The sequence below is a fragment of the Egretta garzetta genome, unplaced genomic scaffold, assembly GCF_000687185.1.
Source record: "Egretta garzetta isolate BGI_Z169 unplaced genomic scaffold, ASM68718v1 scaffold473, whole genome shotgun sequence".
In the NCBI taxonomy this organism is placed as follows: Eukaryota; Metazoa; Chordata; class Aves; order Pelecaniformes; family Ardeidae; genus Egretta; species Egretta garzetta.
In genome coordinates, this window is record NW_009259319.1 from 168,164 (window position 1) to 187,595 (window position 19,432).

At 38.4% G+C, this 19,432-nt stretch overlaps 1 protein-coding gene across 1 annotated transcript in view; it reads left to right on the forward strand.

Annotated features, from left to right (window-relative positions):
• Nucleotides 1–18,825, forward strand: part of SRFBP1 (serum response factor binding protein 1) — a 168,291-nt gene extending 149,466 nt beyond the window's left edge. The window contains exons 9-12 of the mRNA XM_035892092.1: nt 14,438–14,519; nt 15,468–16,212; nt 16,637–16,674; nt 17,407–18,825. Coding sequence (XP_035747985.1) covers nt 14,438–14,519; nt 15,468–16,212; nt 16,637–16,674; nt 17,407–17,594 — 1,053 coding nt within the window. The 3' untranslated portion in view covers nt 17,595–18,825. The remainder of the gene's footprint in view (nt 1–14,437; nt 14,520–15,467; nt 16,213–16,636; nt 16,675–17,406) is intronic.
• The last annotated feature ends 607 nt before the right edge of the window (nt 18,826–19,432 follow it).

Below are 19,432 nucleotides of genomic sequence, written 5' to 3' on the forward strand. Positions count from 1 at the left end.
ACTTGTGATTAAACACATCTGCATCTGAGGAGTAAGAGTCATATCTGTGTTTTCTAACTTCAAAAAATATAAAGGTTTCTATTTTAGCAGACAATCCTAAATGTACATTTGTGATTTTTGCCTTAATTTATTTTTAAAAATGTACTTTCTAGTGGAAAATATATAAAAGCAAAACCTCTGTATTCTCTGTGGATTTAATCTGAGGAAATGACCTGATGCAAAGTCTCTTGCAGTTTAATTGAAGATTTTCCGTTAACTTCAAAGGCTTTGGATCAAGCACAGAATAGTTGCTGTCTTTCGTTTGGGCTTTGGGGGATTTTTCCACAACCTCCTCCCTTCTTGCTGCCTCCCCCAAAGCCCCCCTGAAGAATTCTACTCACTACAAAAACATTCTGATCAGGATAGATGTTATTATTGATATAAAACTTTTGTTTCTGTTGTTAGTGCCTTTAACAGCAGCATAACTAGATAATTACTTATGTGGATTTTTAACATTCTTTGCTTATGAAAATATTTTGTTTCCAATCTGTAAACCATAGGGAGACGACTACTGTATGAATCAGTCTTTTCTGTAATACTGATGTGATAGTCCCTCAGCTTTGTATAATACACTTATCAATTCTTTGCACTTTGCTGTTTTGTGGTTTGATTTTTGGCAATGTGGGGGCAAATGGCTGGTGTTTTGGGGGGACCCATGAAAAAACTTCATTCTCTTTTTTTTTTTTAATCTAAATTCTGGTTGTTACACTCTTAATTTAGAAATCACGTATGTACAATCAGAGCATAATTATTAGAAGAATATGTGATAATTTAATAACTTAATGATCATATACCTGGACTCTGTTAACAATCTCCATCTCATTCCCCACCTCTTTGTAAGTATCAATTATTGGAAACATTGCTATCAACTTTACTTACTTTTGCTTCATAATGAATGTATTGCCTTCTATGTACAAAGTTGTTTCCATTCTCCAACAATGTTTATGCTGAGAATACTAAAATAATAATACTCCACTTATTTTTCTACATGTTAAAATACTATGTTATGTTCCTTTCTTATTTCATTATGGATATGAAGGCATTCACTTGCATATCAGATACCAGATACACTTTTCTCTATGTAATAGTTGCATCTGTCAACATCTTGTGGTTTTGGAAATGTGTTGCATTGATTTAATAGCACAATTTCCTGTAACACAGCCTAAAATAATTGGCTCGATGCTGGGAATCTGTTGCAGAGTGAATTCTTTTTGTCCTGAGTATTTTGACTCTGTTTGAATGGAAGTTACACTGAATGTATGAAGCCACTGTTTCCTGAGAATTTTCCATGTCAAATGGCACATGTTAGCGTTAAACAGGAATGTCTGTGGTATTCTTAAGACTACTGATGAAGTGAAGAATTTTGCATTCAGTGATGAATTTCACATTCAGGTGTAAATACTTTCTCTGTGTGACTGATTTTTTTTTTTGTTTTCTTTTTCTGAAGGTTCCTCATCTTCCATATTTTTTCACTTGAACTGTGAGTTGTTTAACACATCTTTTATATATACTCCTCCATTGTTGTGGCTGCAACTGAAGTTTTATGTCAGTATAAAATGAAGTCTGTCAATTTTGACAAATCTTTCTCCACTCTTCTCCCATCTACTTCTCCACCCAATTGTCCGCCTGTCTGCTAGCCCAGCCATTATCAATTCCTTCCCAGGCTTCCAGTGGGAGAGTTCAGGCTCCTGTCTATGCTGTGTTCTGTCCATTGCCCTCCCAACTTTGGTTAGCCATTCCTTCCCCCACACACCCTCTCCCTTACTTTCTCTGGGCCAATTCGTGGATATCTTCTCCATTAGCCCCTTTGCATTCAAACTAGGCTGCCACACACGGCCCTCAATAGGGTTACCATTTGAGAGCAAGGAGATAGGACTAGACCAAGTTACCATCATCTTCAACAGCAGAGTAGCAATTATGATCTCAGTTTAATTAGAACTTGGATTTTGTCCATTCTGGAAAGAACCTTTTTTAAGTTCAGTATTGAAATAACCTGCTAGTAACTTCATCAGTTTTTCAGAGATACTCTGTTTATCTCTGACCCAAAAAGATTGTCTCCTGTCAAATTTTACATTACTAGTCCAGTGATCTTGCCTTCCTATGAAGCTGTATTACTTAATTTTGTTGCCTGGCTGAACTGGTTGTTCCAGATCATTAAAGTGTATTCCTGTCCTCAGACAAGGCTCAATCTCAAAAGTGATGTGATTGCTTTTCATTTGAATATGCTCATTCCACTTAATTGGTCACTATGCTCACTTCACTTACAGAATGTGGGCAGGCATTAAAGCTCAGAGAGATTAAATTCACATTTTTGTAATCAATATATGGCTTGGATCATCTAGGTAATACAGACACAATAAACACACTTGCAAGAGCATAAATGGACAAAAAGGTGGGTGGGGAAGAGCAGTGTTTTGGAGCTCAGATATGCCTGTGGTAGTGCCGTGATGCATGATGCTTCACATAGTTGTATTTTTTCAGTCCCAGAAGGATTTATATCACAGGACATGACAAGCAACTCTCAACTTTCATTCCTATTTGAAATGAATATCTAAGTGAGGTGTTTGAATATCTTGCTGGGTATGAGCTGTCATGGGAACAACAGAGAAAATTGTTAGAAGTGGTCTTGTTTTGATGCTTTCCTTGAGGAAAATGTAGGAAAAAAAATGTCACTTAAGATATGGTGGGTGGTGGGTAGCTTGGCTTTTTTTTTTTTTTTTAATAAAGGAAGGCAAGTTACTGATATCCAAAATCTCCTTGGTATCCTTCTCCAAAAATTTGTTCAAACTTGCATACAGTGCCCAAGAGGCAGGCAGAGGTCCAGAATCTCCATGCATGGATGAGAGTATGGCATAGAAAGGAGATATTTAGGTGTTTGGGGAACCTTTGGTGCAAGAGGAAGATGGACGGGAAAGATGATCTGCATCATAATCCAAATTTTGCCAGGCTCCTGAAACTTTTAAATGTCATTAAGGAATACTTAAACTAAAAGCAGAGGGAGGATGATATGCGTGGAGGAACATTTGATTCACAATGACATGACTAACAGGAGGCATGTGGCTACTTTTCAGGATGTCTCTTAAAGGCCAAGGAGGGAACTGCTTGATCCAATAAATAATGAAGGTAAATCAGACTAGTTGATTGGCACCTCCAGTACTAAGTCACAGAGGAAGGGAGTGAATTATGAATGCTCCTATACCGTTCCTTGAATCGAAAATATGAATGGGGCGAAACTAGAATACCTGACATGCAGCATCATCACAGATAAAATAGATACCTTCCTTCCACCAGGTCTTCAAGATAATTCATGAAAGGTACCATCTTTATAGGAATAACAGGGTATGATGTATGTACATGAGAGTGGTGCTCTGTTGTGAAGCACTGTATTTTAAGCCTAACAGCACAAATATATTAGAGGAAAAGAGAAGTGCTAAGAAGCCTTTTGAATGGAAGTTCCAACTGTCATAAAAGTTTGGTACTAGTAACATGCTACAGCCTCCAGTAAGAATGATGATGGTGAACAGAAAATGTTAAAAGAGATCAGAGAAGCTACAAATGTAGGACAGATATTAATAATGAGAGTTTTCAATTACCTTTAATTTGTTTGGGTACTAAAGAGAGAATCTTTGAATTGCATCCTTTATTTATCCATAGGGGAAGAAATCAGTTTATAAAGTTGATCATCATGAAGGGGCAGGGAGAAGGATATGCTCAACCAAATGAGAAAGCAAAATGTTTTCCCTGTCTTGCCATCTATCTACTGATCCTTTAAGCATTGGTACCTGTTGAGCAATTTCAGCCAATGTTATTGGAGGTGGTTTTAAGGGCATTAATTTCCCACAGGTCATTTTTTGTGTGAGAAACCAAGATCAGTGTATCACTGAGGGGAAAGTGGCCACAGTTCATTACATCTTGTTCGTGTTTTGAGGAGCACCATAGAGATGGCACAGAAGATAAGTGCAAGGAAAGAGGACATAAGGTAGAACATACATGAGTTGGAATCTTGTATTATTTTGGTTGCTTAGAGAACTTAAAAGTTTTAAGATGTCTTTAATGTTAATAAACAATTGTAATCACGTTAAAGACAGACAGCTACTCACACATTACTAACTGGAAAAGTTCTTTCTGTATATAAGCTTTGTAGTGTGACTCAGAATTGCATTACAAAACCAGAAAAAAAAATCTGACATTCCTGATATTTCTAAAAATGAAAAACAGCTGCTGCTGTCTTTTGCTCTTGTTATTTTTATAAATGAAACTCTATCAGTTTTTCATTATATATCACATAAAAATAAAGTCCAAAACCATTCCGATTTCTTCCCCCCTTTCCTATACAGATCAGTCTTTGAAGTGCTGCAACTCAAAATTATTAATTAGAGATTTATAAAAATAAAAACTAAAAAAAAAGAAGTTAAGGAATTAGGAGCTCAATATGAAGCCCATCAGTCTGTTAACTCTGGAAAATTAGATGAAGAGTGCTGGAGGCACTATTGCTTGAACTTTTTAAAACTTAACTATAGAAAGAGAAAAATTAGATGTTCTTGAATTATTGGAATTCTGTTTAAGGAAAAATCTCATCTATTGGGATGTCATTAAAAAGTTACAGCTTGGTAAAATGAGAGCATAAGTTTACAGCATATTACCACTCTATGGCCAGATTACCAGGTAACCAAAAGTATGGTAAAGTGAGGTAACTAGTCACTCAGTGAAAGTGTAACAGCATTAAATTTAAAGGGTGATGGTCTAGTTTTTCTTGGGTTTGGAATACAAATAACTGCATGACAATTGAAATGGATGAGTGATTACACATTAGGAAAATTCTGCATGCCAGAGTTCAGTAATAATAATGTAATGGCCTAAAAGATGCCCAAGAGCCTCCAAGTATAAAGGTGACTGTTCTGTGTGCCATATGGTGGAATACCTGCTATAAAATGTGAACATCCAGGATTTCCATTTATTTTACATCCATCATCAGTTGATATGTTCAAGTAATATCAGGGCTTCCATATATATACGACATGTGTTTATCATTAGAGTAAGTTTCGAATGCATATAGTCCCTCAATAGACTTAATGATGGAAAATCTATGTTTTGGTGCCAGAGAACTGTTGTGTTTATCTCAGATGTTTTAATAGTTTTTCAGTGAACAGAATTTGTATTTCCATTGTCTTTTTCAGAAAGTAGCTGAAAAACATATAGATTAGAAGAAATCTGTTTTCACTTCTGCACGAAAATCGCAATGTAGTATGCCAAGAAATTCTGTCTTGTTTTGAATAGCATATTATAACATGGCCTACCCCTGGTTAGTGTGTGCAGCTTCATGAAGTCTTTTAAATCATCTGTGCCTCCAAATCCCTGACTCTCATATTTAGTTCCTTCAGCAGTGCCTGAACATAAATGCATCTGTCCCAAGAGTTTTATCCAAAGACATTGACCTGACAATACTTCAGGTGGTAATGCTTGTAAATATGAAGGTCTGAGCAAGACAGGGTTTGTTGGCAGGAATAAATGTTTTACCTTTACATTATAAATTATCTGAAATATACCTAATTAAATTGGAGCTTGTTTTTCAAATGTTAGCTAGTTTTGAAGCTTTGCATCTGTTTTAAATTTGAAGATCTGAACTGTGTCTACTTTCTCTGTTATAAACTGACTTTCCTATGTGCTTACACATATGGTGCTGTAGCAGGCTGCATCTGAGAAGTGATAATTTGAGCTTTGAGCATCTGTTTTCCAGTGAAATATTGTGAAGATGTCTCAAAATTACATCCCTGAAAGTTCAGTACAGAGTTTTGTCACCAAATTGATTTCAAAAGGAGACTGGTGGATATTTCAATTCTGAAACTTCTCTCACGTTCTTCCAAGGCAGAATGCTATGAACTTCTTTGTCCATTGAATAGTTTCAATAATGTGGAGCTCATCCCTGCATCTTGCCAATTTATTTGCTGCCATCTGCTTTCACTCAGTCTTTGGACATGCTCATAATGCACAGCTGGATCTTGGGAGCTCATATGCATTCAGGTCATAGTGAACTCACACAATTCTGTTTCTGGCTCAGTTTGCAGGCCAGCCTGAGTATTGTTGGTCCACTTTGTGTTGCTGCTCTCTTTTCTTTAACAAATAAGTATAAATAATCAATTTTTTTAATTTGGTTTTCCCAAATATTGGGTATTTAAAATTTCGTGTTTGGAGTTCATAAACTGCCTATTTTGAGCCTCCAGACCCTCATTCTAGATGGCCAGTTATGAGCAAATGATCTGTCAATTTCAGTCTTCTGCAAAAATCAGTTGTGGTTTCAGATCTCATATATAGTGGTTGTCAAGCTAATTCATATATGACCTTTCCTCCACATTTCATGGTGTTCTTTGAAGAGGTCTGTGTGAATTTTGTGGCAAAGACCTTTCTCTGTATTGTTCACGGCTACTGCCTGTTATCCAAAATGCATTTTCTTTCTCTTCCCCCTGAAGCACATTTTTTGCCTCAGGGTTTTTATTTCATCATATTTTGCTTTCCAGTTCACTTTCTCACTATTATTTTCTTTTGCCTGATTTGGATTGAGGGGTGTCGGTTGGGTTTTTTGTGGGGTTGTTTTGGGGTGGATTTTTTTGTAGTGGCATCTATTTTACTGTGCTGGTGCCAGATTTTTTTTATTCAGTTTCGCAAGACACATATATAGTGATGTAGTGCCTCAACTGTTCAAATATCAAAAGACATGAAATGCATATATTTTATACAAAGCTACATATATAAAAAGCAAAACTGTGTAGCCTTTACGCTATTTATGTATAGACAGTTTACGGTTTATGTATTTGATTTTATATTGCTGTAAGTCAGAACTGTACTTATACTGCTAATTCTACTGGATGTACAATTAAATTTTTACATTACAGATATTTCTTAGTACTTTTATTAAAATCTAATATGGGTAGTACTCTCTTCACAACTGCTTTCCACTGGGGATGTGTCCACATCATGGACACATTTGTCCATAGCATAAAGTTCAGTGTGCTTCTAGGTTTTCTCAAAGGCCAACACGAGAATTCAGTGTTGGTAGTCACAATGTGTTAGACCACCACAACTATGTGGGAGAGTTGGCACGGTGCTTGCTTTATGTCCTGTTTCATAAATTTAAAAAGTTAACATTTTTTCTTAAAAAATGTGCAGTTTTTGTGTGGGATGCCAAACAGAGGATTATAGATGCATATTGTTACTAGCCCTGGAAGATGTGAAGAATAATTAGCAGCATTTGAGTTTTCCTACAGTCTTGCTGTTTCAGCTTACACCTAGTGTTGACCCTGTATCTCCATGATGAGATAAGTAAGAATCCATGTCTGCTTTATTCAGGATTTTTTTCTGACTTTTCTTTATTGAAGCAATCATAGGAGTTATTTTACGCATAAAGAGAAGAAGGAAGGAATTAGTAAAACATTAAGTACACAATTTGTACTTGGGCAGGTCTGGGGTTTATGCCAATCTCTGCTGTAGATCACTGTGGTAGTTTGGGATGAAACACTCCATTTCTCTTTGACTAATTCCCAATCTGAAAAATAAGCATTTACCTCACACTTACACGGTTGGCTAAATCAGTTGTGACAGGTTAATCCAGGAAAACCCTATTGACTCTTTTATACTCCAGTTAAATACGATCTTCTAACATATGTAAAGTGCTAGGCTTCTTAAAGGGCCTCTAAACTTTTTCAGATGCTTGGCTAGTAGGTATTTTTTATCATGCATGCAGCAAAGAGCAGCAAGCAATCTATTTTTGTTTAAATTTATGGCTTACTTTAAAAGAAGAGGCAGCAACGATAGCAACAAGTTTGTACTTCATACTCTTTTTTGATAAAAGACAAGCCAAATTGGCTGTAGGAGTGAAGGTAAATCCAAGTGAACAAATTATGGGGAAAAGAATAGCTCTGGTCCAGCCGTACAAATGAAGTTAGGGCAGTGTAAGCACGTTGGTAGTACTTGGAAGAACCTCATGCTTCTCCCTGATGCCAGATTCAAGAGTCTGCAGAAATAAATTAATGATGAGTTGATAGTCAGTGCTACTGCGGTGAATGCAAGGTCAGATAGATTCTCCAGACCTTTACCTTCTATTGTGTGCAGTTCTGCAAATGAGTGAGAAGATTGTCCATAGTATCCCATGTTGCCATGGGTCTTCAACTTCCATAATGCTTGCAAGATAAGTAAATATCCAAATATTTCATGGTTGAATTACCATGATAATAGAAAACAATGTAAACCAATTCAAACTGTGGCAAGCATTGAAAAGAATAATAAACAAGAAGCCATGGGGGACTAAAGGTTTCCTTGTGTATCTTGATGTTTTGTAAGAAATTGTTCAGTATTTTTTCTGTTGTTCTATTAGAAGACATTATTGTGCTGAGTTTTTTTGAAAAGCCTTTAGATCTGTTAGGACATATGTTTTAGCTTCAATTGGAAATTGTTCATCAGTCTATATTAAAAATTGTATATAGTACAATTAAAAAAAAATCTATTGAAACTTGCATGATTTCCTGACATAATTGCCGTAAGAACTTCTCACCTGTCTTGCTATTAAGCTTGTTTTTCATAACATCTGTACCACCATTTTGATGTTACATGGAAAACTGGGAAAGCTTGAGTAAAAGTTGATTATAAATGTGTTAGGTTTTGGCTAACCATTTCCACTGCAGAGTCTGAAGCATTTAGTGCTATGAGATTGCTCTCTGTTATTTCTCTGTTTGGGAGAACTCATGCCAAATCCAACACATCTGTTTACTGCATCCCCTAGTTGATCCATCCTCCTATTATCAAGGTGAATGTATTGGGTTTGCATAGCAAGGTTTTGGTAGCGGCAGGTGGGGGAGGGCTACAGGGGTGGCTTCTGTGAGAGAATAGGAGAAGCTTCCCCCCTGTCCGACAGAGCCAGTGCCAGCCATCTCCAAGATGGACCCACGACTGGCCAAGGCCAAGCCCATCAGTGACAGTGGTAGTGCCTCTAGGATAACGTATTTAAGAAGGGGAAAAAAAACCTGCACAACTGCAGCAATTGAAGCCAAAGAGAGGAGTGAGAATGTGAGAGGAGCAGCCCTGCAGCCCCCCAGGCTAGTGCAGCAGGAGGGGCTCCAGGTGCCAGAGCAGAGATTCCCCTGCAGCCCCTGGTGCAGCCCATGGTGGGGCAGGCTGTGCCCCTGCAGCCCAGGGATGTCTATCATGGAGCAGATCTCCATCTGCAGCACGAGGAGAACCCCATGCCAGAGCAGGGGGCTGTGTGAAGGAGGCTGTGACCCTGTGGGAAGCGCACACTGGAGTAGGCTCCTGGCAGGACCTGTGGACAGAGGAGCAGAGGCTGGAGCAGGTTGGAGAAGTTCATAGAGGACTGTCTGCTGTGGGGGGAACCCCTTGCTGGAGCAGGAGAAGAGCGTGAGGAGGCCTCCCCCTGAAGAGGAAGGGTTGGCAGAGACAACATGCCCCTGTCCAGCTGAGGAGGGGAGTGATAGAGTGGCTTTGGCCACTTTGTACCTACCTGGCGTGTAGCCAGGGTCAACGCATCACAGTCAACAAACAACCTCTTGCTGTCAGGAGCTGAGAGACAGCAATGTTGCGACAAGTGGTACCAATAACCTCTCATACCAAAATCTTTACCATGTCTGATGGTTGCAAATCACATACTGTATGTCTTACAGACATAAAGGAAGAGGGAGAACTAGCAGCATTTCACAGTCAGAAAGTAACTTTTCTCAAGGGTCTTACTCCAAAGCAGTATGAGGTCATGGGATGGACTTGGGTAGCAGCCATGATCTGGCACCTTCAGCCACCCAGTGACTCCACATTAACCACATCTGCTATTATGAAGGACAGCTGTAACTAGTTAGAGCTCTGGTGGAACGTGTGGATTTACAGGTTTTTTGGGGTTTTTTTTTAGTAGAGAGACAGCTCTTCTAAGCTGCCACAAAGGGTATTGCAATGACATCTTGTTCTGGCCTAGAATTGGGGATTTTCTGTTAGTTTAATGCTTGCCCTGGTTAGCATTACCTCTGCTATTGTTTTGCTTAAAATCAGGCTGTTGTTATACTCAACATTAAACTGTATTTCCTGTTAGTTTAGAAACTTGAGTGTGACATGCTTCAAGGTTACTTTTTGTGTCACAGCTTTTGCAGCGTACTGCGTACCTGTCAGCAGCATTTCTGTCAGTCTCCATCTGAGTGCCATTATCTTAAATGACTGAGAGATTATCTAAGTGAGAGATGCAGGGCCACCAAGCATTACCAGTTTGGTAGCACTGTGCTCTGACCCAGCTGAAATTCCAGTAGCAGTCTTTGTAGTAGTTACGCTCTTCTAGTAGCAGTCTTGTTCCTGGTGGGGCCTGTAACAGCGCAATCCCCTCTTGTACAAAAAGCAACTGAAGAGTAGAAGTATGACCTCTTCCTTTCCTGTTAATGATTGTATGAAGAGAGGATATGAACGAAAGTAGACTTGAACAAGAGGAGTGATCAGAATGAAGTGATGGTCAGAAGTCTCCATTTCATGTTCCTGAGCTAATCCCAGGTTTCTGCCCTTTAATTCTTCCTGAAGCTCTACTGTCTCAAGCATCCTAACAAGGTATCCCTTTCCAATCCTGCAAATCCCATCTGCCCCAAGGCCCTGAGACACTCAGTTTCCTGTTCTCGTTTTATCACCTGTGTTTTATGGAACAGGTACTACCCATACAACTTCTGCCTGATATTTTTTTTACCCAGTGCTGCCAGCTCTCAGAGCCATTCCATACTTTTTCTGACACCTATTCCAGCACATGTCAAAACTTGCATTGTGGATCTGTTCTTATCTCAGCAAGCTTGTAATGTCCATTCTCATCCCAATCATTGCCACATTGTACAAAGTTTGTCACCCTTGTGTAGGGCGTGAACGTGTCTTTGTACGTGTGTAAGTTACACAACTGCTGCTTTGTTATGCTATAAGTGACAAGTTATGTTTTGAGGTTTGTGCATCTGTGCATGTATCTGCCATTCAGGATGAAGAATGCTTGTTTATGGAGTTTGGGTTTATTTTCATTTTTAGAGATTTGAAAATACAGAGATCAGTGCAGTTAATTCAGTTAAATGTCCACGTGGAGTTTAATGAAACATGTCAGTGATGATAGATAGACTTCTTTAATGCTGTATGCAGAAATAATGCATCACTTACCAAAAATAAAAAGTTTGAGAGGATTCACTGACTTTCAGGTGGTTCTGCGTGTAGCTTACAACTTCTCACTGTAAAGCGTGACTATACACTGCTGGGTTGCTTTGTTCACTTTGCAGTGCCTCAGCTGCAGAGTGAGTGAGGGAGAACACTCCTGTGGAAAGTACTAGGGCATTCTTATGTGAAAAAAAATTATTAGTGTAAAGTAATACAAGAAGTAGCAGGAATATGTGGGAATAAATGTGTACAATTCCAATATCTGCATAATTAAACATACTGGGGGCAGGAGGAGGGGGAAAGGGCGTTCTTGATGTAAATACAGTTGATGTTTTTCTATTAGGTTCTATTTTCTGCCAAGATTTTATACATTGGAAAATACTTGAGGAAAAATAAATTGAGCATTGGATGTGCCAAAAAGATGAGGAAAATGGGAAATTTTAAAGAATGTGAATGTCATATTGTATGTTTGTTGGCTGCTGTCTGTCAGCGTGAGTAGTGGTTGTGAAGTATTTTGCTATAAGAAAAAAATGTGGTTATTCCATATGGATTGGCATGTATATGCTTAAACCCTTTCTATAAATATTTGAATTAAAGGACACCAGATGTTGCACAGAAGCTGCTGCTGCTTTCTGAACTTCATGGCATATTCTTTCAAAACCCACAGGAAGTAGCTGAGGGAAAAAGTGTATTAATTAAGTTCAGAAATAGATTTTCCAGCTATAGAAAAATCTCCAAAGAAAATAGTGTTTGATCTTCAGAAATGTGAGCTTGCTGTCCCAGGAATCTGGTGGCAGCATACAGCACTGTCACATGGGGATCAAAACTCAGATTTCAAGTTCTCAGAGCTAGGCTAGCCTGAAAGTAAGCCAGTCTGTGGCCCTTGGAAATGGACCCATCTTTTGACCCATCTCCTCTGGCCAGTGTTCATAATTCTGCACAGAGTCTACAGAGAAAACATTTTTCCAGTTTTTCTTGACCTGAAGAAGTAACGTCATAATAGCAGAGACTTGAGGAGAAAGGAAAGTACTAGAATTCCCAGATGCTCTGCACTTCAAACATGAAATACGAACAGACATACCCAGAGTATATTTTGTAAGCTCTAGAGCTATGGCAAAAGAAATACAAATGCAGTTTGCCTTGCATTGGTTGAGGAACAAGATTTAGGTTTTGCAAACCAATTAAATGTTTCTGCATTTATAAGTATGAGCTTTGCTGGAGCTGTAGTGTCGTCTTCTGCTCTGTTTTCCTTCAGACCAAAGCAATGAAAGTGACTCTCCTGCACTGTTGGCATGAAGTGTCCATCTATCTTTATGCAATGAATACATAAATGTTTATACTAAGTGGCATAATTCTGCTGGAAGAAAATGTATATACAAACAAGCAAGATTCCCTACTGAACACTCTTATGTCAAGCAAATCAGATACTTTAAACATGCATTGCTGATGTATTAGGTAGTGTTTGTGTTGTGGTTTGACCCTAGCCAACAACTAAGCACACAGCAGCTGCTCACTCACCCCACCCCCACAGGATGGGGATAGCATCAGAAGAGCAAAAGTGATGAAAAACTGTGGCTCGAGATAAAGACAGTTCAATAAGTAAAGCACAGCTCTGTGTGCAAGCAAAGGAGAATAAGGAATTTACTCACTACTGCCCATCGGCAGGCAAATGTTTAGCCACATCCCGGAAAGCAAGGCTTCATTTCACATAACGGTTACTTGGGAATACAAATGCTATAACCACAAACATCCTCTTTTCCTTTCCTTGAACTTCTATTGCTGAGGACAGCTTGATATGGAATGGAATATCCTTTTGGTCAATTTGGATCAGCTGTTCCAAGTGTATTTCCTTCACAGCCTCTTGCCCACCCCCACCTGCTTGTTGGGAGGGCAGAGCGAGAAACAGAGAAGGCCTTGATGCTGTGCAAGCGCTGCTCAGCAATAACTAAAATCTTGGTGGGTTACCAACTCTGAAATTTTAGTCACAAATCCAAAGCACAGCACCACCTTGGCTGCTATGAAGAAAGTTAACTCCATCCCTGGGCAGAGCCAGTACTGTCTCCACCCCATATTCCCTGCCATTTAGATACCTGTGACGTGGGTTCCATCTGTTGCCATGGTTCCTCAGGACAGGGGAGGCAACATGTGGTGAGTTGTTGGGCACCAAAACTAGCACCAGTTGGGTCACGGGGCATTTGCCTGGTTCTTTACAAGGCTCATCATCTGCTGGTTCAGGCCACTTCTGCTGTAGTACTTCCTGCAGCATATAGCTCAAATCACAGATAGCAACAATTTAAATCCATTACAGTATCACTAGGATGAATGGAGGAAGGTGTGTCTTTTCTCCTCTCTCCCAAAGAATTCCACAGCAGGCTTTAAGAAATATTCCTGCTAAATTTGTGTTTTACAAGCCTGTTACACCCCCTTCCCCTCCCTTCAAACAGAAGACAAAGCTGTCTTTAGAAAAGTCTTAGATACCTCTCATTTTGTTCTTCAGGCAGAGTGATGGCAAGAACCTGAAAATGAGATAGCTTTTACAGTGTGTCATACCTGTGACTTCTAATATATAGAAGAGGAAGTCAGAAATTGAAGCAATTCCTACTTCTCTCCTTTTTTTCAAATTAAAGCATGAAGTTCATACTTGTTCTTTGAATCAGTCTACAGTTCCAGTATTTTATCACATCAGATTCAAGGTTGTTTGTCTTTAAGATCAGGTCAGACCTTGCCTCTCAACCATGTTTGGTTGATATTCCTTCAATACATGCTATGTCATTTTGCCTACTTCTATGGCATCCATGCTGCGTTTCTTGCAAGCTGCTGTATTCCTTCATGCAGAATGCCTTCTACCAATATGATGTTCTTTATTCAAGGGGTTCATTAATTTGCTTTGCACATGTAAGAAATAGTGAATGTAAAAGCAGCATGTTGGCTCTGAAAGATGTGTCTGGTACGCTTTTAAAATAAAATCATGTAATTCCTATTCAGTACCTGAGAAATAGCAGATTTACATGTCTGTTATATTTCTGTCAATGCCTGAGCAGTCAGATTTTTCCTCATTTAGAATGACAGTAATACAGGAAAAATAAGAAGTATTCAGATGTTATAGTGTTATAAGCTTTTCCTCTTTCTCAGTTAATAGTCCAGAATCACACTAGTGTGCACTGCAGGATAACTGATACAGACCTGTATAAGTATTCACTGTTCTCTTGACTTCATGCTTTGAATTTATTTTGTATAGCCAAATTGTACTGCAACTGAGCGAGCCATTGCAAGACTTGCAACACACCCCATCTTGAAACCCAGATTTGTTGAACTTAAAGGTATGAGATACTATATTAACTTGTTTATGTCTTCAGTAGCTTATTGGTGTGTTACCTTGTTCCTATATATTCCTGACATGAATGACGAGTGTAGAAAGAAAAGTAAAAAGCCAAAAAGCTCCTGTAATGACCTTAACTAGCTGCATTGAAACAAGTGTTACAAGCTTGTAGTCATTTATATTTCTTGAAATGGGCTTACACATGACAGTATGCTATACGGCATTTAAGATACAGGGTGTAGGACAAACAGGGCTCATAATGGGAACTTTAAAAATTGAATGGATATAATGGAGTATCTCTTTAAATTAAATAGGACTAAACTGGCAATGAGTATAATAACATGCAGATACAAACGTAAAAGGAGCATTACAACTGCATTTCCAAAGGCAGCTAAAAGGTTTTGCAAATGATTCCCTTAAACTTCCCTGGAAACTGTGCCCAGAATCCTTAGGGAATCTTTCCTGGTTCTTTAGGTTCTCTCCTGTTCTCTTTAAACTCAGATTTTCCAACTAAAATTGATGTTAAAAAGGGTCAGGGCCTAGTAATAATGTCACGAAGTTACTTTGTTCATAACAGAGCAAATACCCATTTCATTGTATCTGAGCAATTTACTGGGGTTTTGCTGTTTTTACACAAGAAGTAATGCCCTAAATGAACACGATTATCAGCTGCAGATTATTTGCTGAAAGACAAGTTCACGGTTAAACCCAAGTTTAACAGTGTATTTAGTTAGTAATTATTTCAAGTTCTTTTCCTCACTTTTGTTGGTGCTGTACTCTTAAGGTATTCCTTGCCCCATGTGTTCAGCAAATGATTAATAAGGATATTAAAAATATGCTTACTCAGTACAACATATTTAACTTGCAAAAATGTTTTATTTTATTAAAATCACTTATCTAAACTCATGTGTAGATGCAACAAAAGATTTTTCTTCTGCCCCTTGTATAGCTGCTGTAAAAGCTTTTAAGGATGCAAGGAAGAACCCAGCCAAAGCCACTCCTTCAAATAAGGCTAATTCAGAAGAACAGCCTAAATCAGCACAACATTTCAGTAGCAATTTGGATGACCAAGCTCCTAAACAAGCTCAAAAACATCAAGGATGTGAACGGAAAACAAAAATGAGTATGAAAATAGAAACTGACAGGGTGGCTGAAGAACTGTGTGATAGTGAATCTGAGAAGAAAACTGTGGAAATGGAGAGAGCGTATGCTCCAGAAAAATCTTCATTTCAGGCAGTAGAAATGCAAGCAGTCACTCAGAATAAAACAGGAAAGAAACTTGGCTATCAAAAAAGGAAAGAAAATAAAAGCATGAACAAATTAAATGCAACAAAAGAAATAATTAATGATGATGGTGACCAGGAACATTCTAGTGAAGGGGAATACTTTGATGATAGTACTGAAGAGAGGTTTTATAACCAGTCATCAGATTCTGACAATGACAGTGATGATGATTTCTTCATCGGCAAAGTAAAAAGAAAGAAAAAGGTAGCAGCAGTTACTGATCTTTCTTCAGCAAAAGAAAAGGATAGACTTCAGAAAAATGTAGTGAAGAAAGAAAAGAACACAGCGCCTGGGACAGCGCAAGATTTGATCATGGAAGAAGGAAAGCCACATGCAAAAGCAAGCAAGCTAGAATCAATGTTCTGCAGTTCTTTGTCTACCTCTAATCAGAAATCTCAAAACAGGAGAAGGTAAACTTTTTCCTCTTTTTATGTTCTCCATTCCCTCCTTCCTTCCCAGTAATGGAAATTGTTGCGATTTTTAGTAGCCCTTACCAAAGAAGGAAAATTTCAGCCAATCACAGCTTAGAACTTTTTCACATAAACTACTCTGCAGTCTTCTTGTGCTTTCTTGACACTCAAGTATTTTTCATATTCACATGAGAACTGACATATACATAGGATTCCTAACTAGACCTGCATCCAAATTAAATCATTACTGAATACCTCTTTTTTACTTCTTTATTAATGAAGAGGAAACAATGTATAAGGGTTTAGCCTGTTACGCTTGAAAAGTCATTGCACAAGTGTTTTGGTGGTGACTGTTCTTTATTCACAGGTGGTTGTCATCTCACAAGTTTCTTGAAAAATCCTAAATTCTATTTTTTATTTTTAGAAATACTAAAGATCAGCCTCTCAAAAATGGAAGAACAGGTATGTATTACTTAATCTGGTAAAGTTATAAGAGTAAAAACATCTTGAGATTTTGTTGCCTCCATAGTCTAATTATGATAGGCTGGTTTTTGTTTCATTTCAATTTTGTGACACGTATTTTAACACTTTTTGTTAAAATGGCCAAATTGTTGAGCTTTCATTTTAATCTGTGAATATTATTTGCTATTTTCTATTTTTGAATATTAGAAATAATTTAAAGTAGGACTTACACAGAGAAGTGCTTTTCCATCGGTCTTCATGTTGAGCAGTTAGTATTACCTATGCACAGATAAAGGTACCAGATTATGGTATTTAACAAGGAGTTTGTCTCATGAGTAACTCCTTTAATAGCTCCTTCAATATTTTATTGCATTTATAGTATATGGTCCATTCTGGAATTCACTGGATTAAGGGTATCATTTCAGTCATATTGAGTTTTGTGTAATATCTCATTGGTTTATTGGGAAGGAAAAAGTTGAGACTGTGCTGAATATTTGTCTACACAAATTTTGAATGTGGTCAGTAATAATAAATCTTAACTTCTGCAGTCTACCAAGTGACAATTAACAGGACTGCAAGATGAGGAAATCTTGCTATGAACATTCAGATGAATGTGTTCCCCGTGGCTCATTAAGAAATTCTTGAAAATATCTGCAATTCCAAAGTAGTTTTAGCATATTTTTATGAAGGTTCATGATGTAATTAATGTTTTATTTTGTACTTCTTACACAGCTCTTCTTAAAAAGGAACCACAGCTCAAGAAGCAACCATTTGCAAAAGCTGCAGGTGTTAAATGTGACAACAAGAAACCACGTTGGGAGCAGCCACTTCATCCATCATGGGAAGCAAGCAAGAGACGCCGGGAACAAATGTCTCAAATTACAGCATTCCAAGGGAAAAAGATTAAATTTGAAGACTAGATTATATGTAAATTGAGATTTTAAAAAAAGATTCTTGCAGATTTGGGCCCTGTGATATTTTCTTATGAAGTAATAACTGCTGTTTGAACTTTGTTGTTATATTGTCCTTACCCTTTGCAACCCAGAAAATAGCAAGTGCTAGAATTTACCATCTGTTAATAATGAAGATTGCTTCATTTATTCAGCGTGCTGCCTGTTGATTAATGTGTGGTCATATGGTGTTGGTTCGTAAGTCCCATTACATAGTGCCACCATTTATGAAATACACCCTAACATGAATGAATGGTTTTTAGGAACATAATTTGTGCCCTATAGGAATAGTACAGATTCTTTGGAGCTTCTTTTTGTGTAAAAATGTACTTCACACTATATGAGGACTTGGATGTCAAAAGAGAGGGGAAAATAAAAAATATTGAGGTAAGAATCCTAGGAATATATTATCAAATAAATATCAACTGAGGAAAAGTAAGAGATTCTTAAACTTGAACAGACTTCACAAATTCATGAGTGTATCAGATAGCTGGAAAAGCTGATCAGTAGTGTGCATGATATGAAAATATCTGGAGAGCAATAAAATATTAGCTTGTTAAATTGTGATCTCTGTTCTTTGATTATACTGCCAATTTTAAGAACTGAAAGAGCATCTTTAATACTACTGTCCTGGTGGATATATGTGGGTGCTCCAACATGTCTGTCTTGCACTTTCTGAAAGTACACTAAGAAACATTTGACTTTTAAGTGCCGTTCTGAGTTTGGGAGATCATTTGATGGGGCTATGAGGTAAAGTATTCTTTTTTTTTTTCAGGGCCTTTTCATACTGCTTTATTGAAACAATTTCTGAAGTTCAATTAATTTTTAACTGTGTATTTAAATATCATTATCTTTCATAGTCAATTCAGAAACTTGGTAAATTACTGCAGCAGGTGTAAGATAATACACTGTACAATTCATGTAGCATTTTGTAATGTCTAAGAATAGCCCTGCATCAGACCAAAGGTCCATCTAGCCTAATATCTTCAACAGCAGTCAAAAAGGGATGCTTTAAGCATAGGGATAGAGGAAGTGATACATCATCAAAACTACAACTCACCGAGCTTCCACTTTTATAGCTCAGGGACATCTTGTGAGATTGTAGCTTATTGTGTTTAATAATCTTCAGTGGAACTTTGTCTGCTCTTAAATCAAACAACTCATTCTGGGTGTCCTCTCCAAGCAAGTAGAGGAAAAGAGGATCAGGAGTACCCAGCACAGATTCACCAAGGGGAAATCATGCCTGACCAATCTGATAGCTTTCTATGATGGCATGACCAGCTGGGTAGATGAGGGGAGAGCGGTGGATGTTGTCAACCTTGACTTCAGCAAGGCTTTTGATACTGTGTCCCACAACATCTTCATAGGGAAGCTCAAGAAGTGTGGGTTGGATGAGTGGACAGTGAGGTGGATTGGGAACTGGCTGAACGACAGGGCTCAGAGGGTTCTGATAGGTGGGGCAGAGTCTAGTTGGAGGCTGGTAGCTAGTGGAGTTCCCCAGGGCTCAGTACTCGGCCCCGTCTTGTTCAACTTGTTCATCAATGACCTGGACGAGGGGACAGAGTGTACCCTCACCAGGTTCGCTGATGACACAAAACTGGGAGGAGTGGCTGGTACGCCGGAAGGCTGCGCTGCCGTTCAGTGGGACCTGGACAGGCTGGAGAATTAGGTGGAGAGGAACCTGATGAAGTTCAACAAGGGCAAGTGTCGAGTGCTGCACCTGGGGAAGTTGAACCCCATGCACTAGTACAGGCTGGGGGCTGACCTGCTGGAAAGCAGCTCTGCCGAGAGGGACCTGGGAGTCCTGG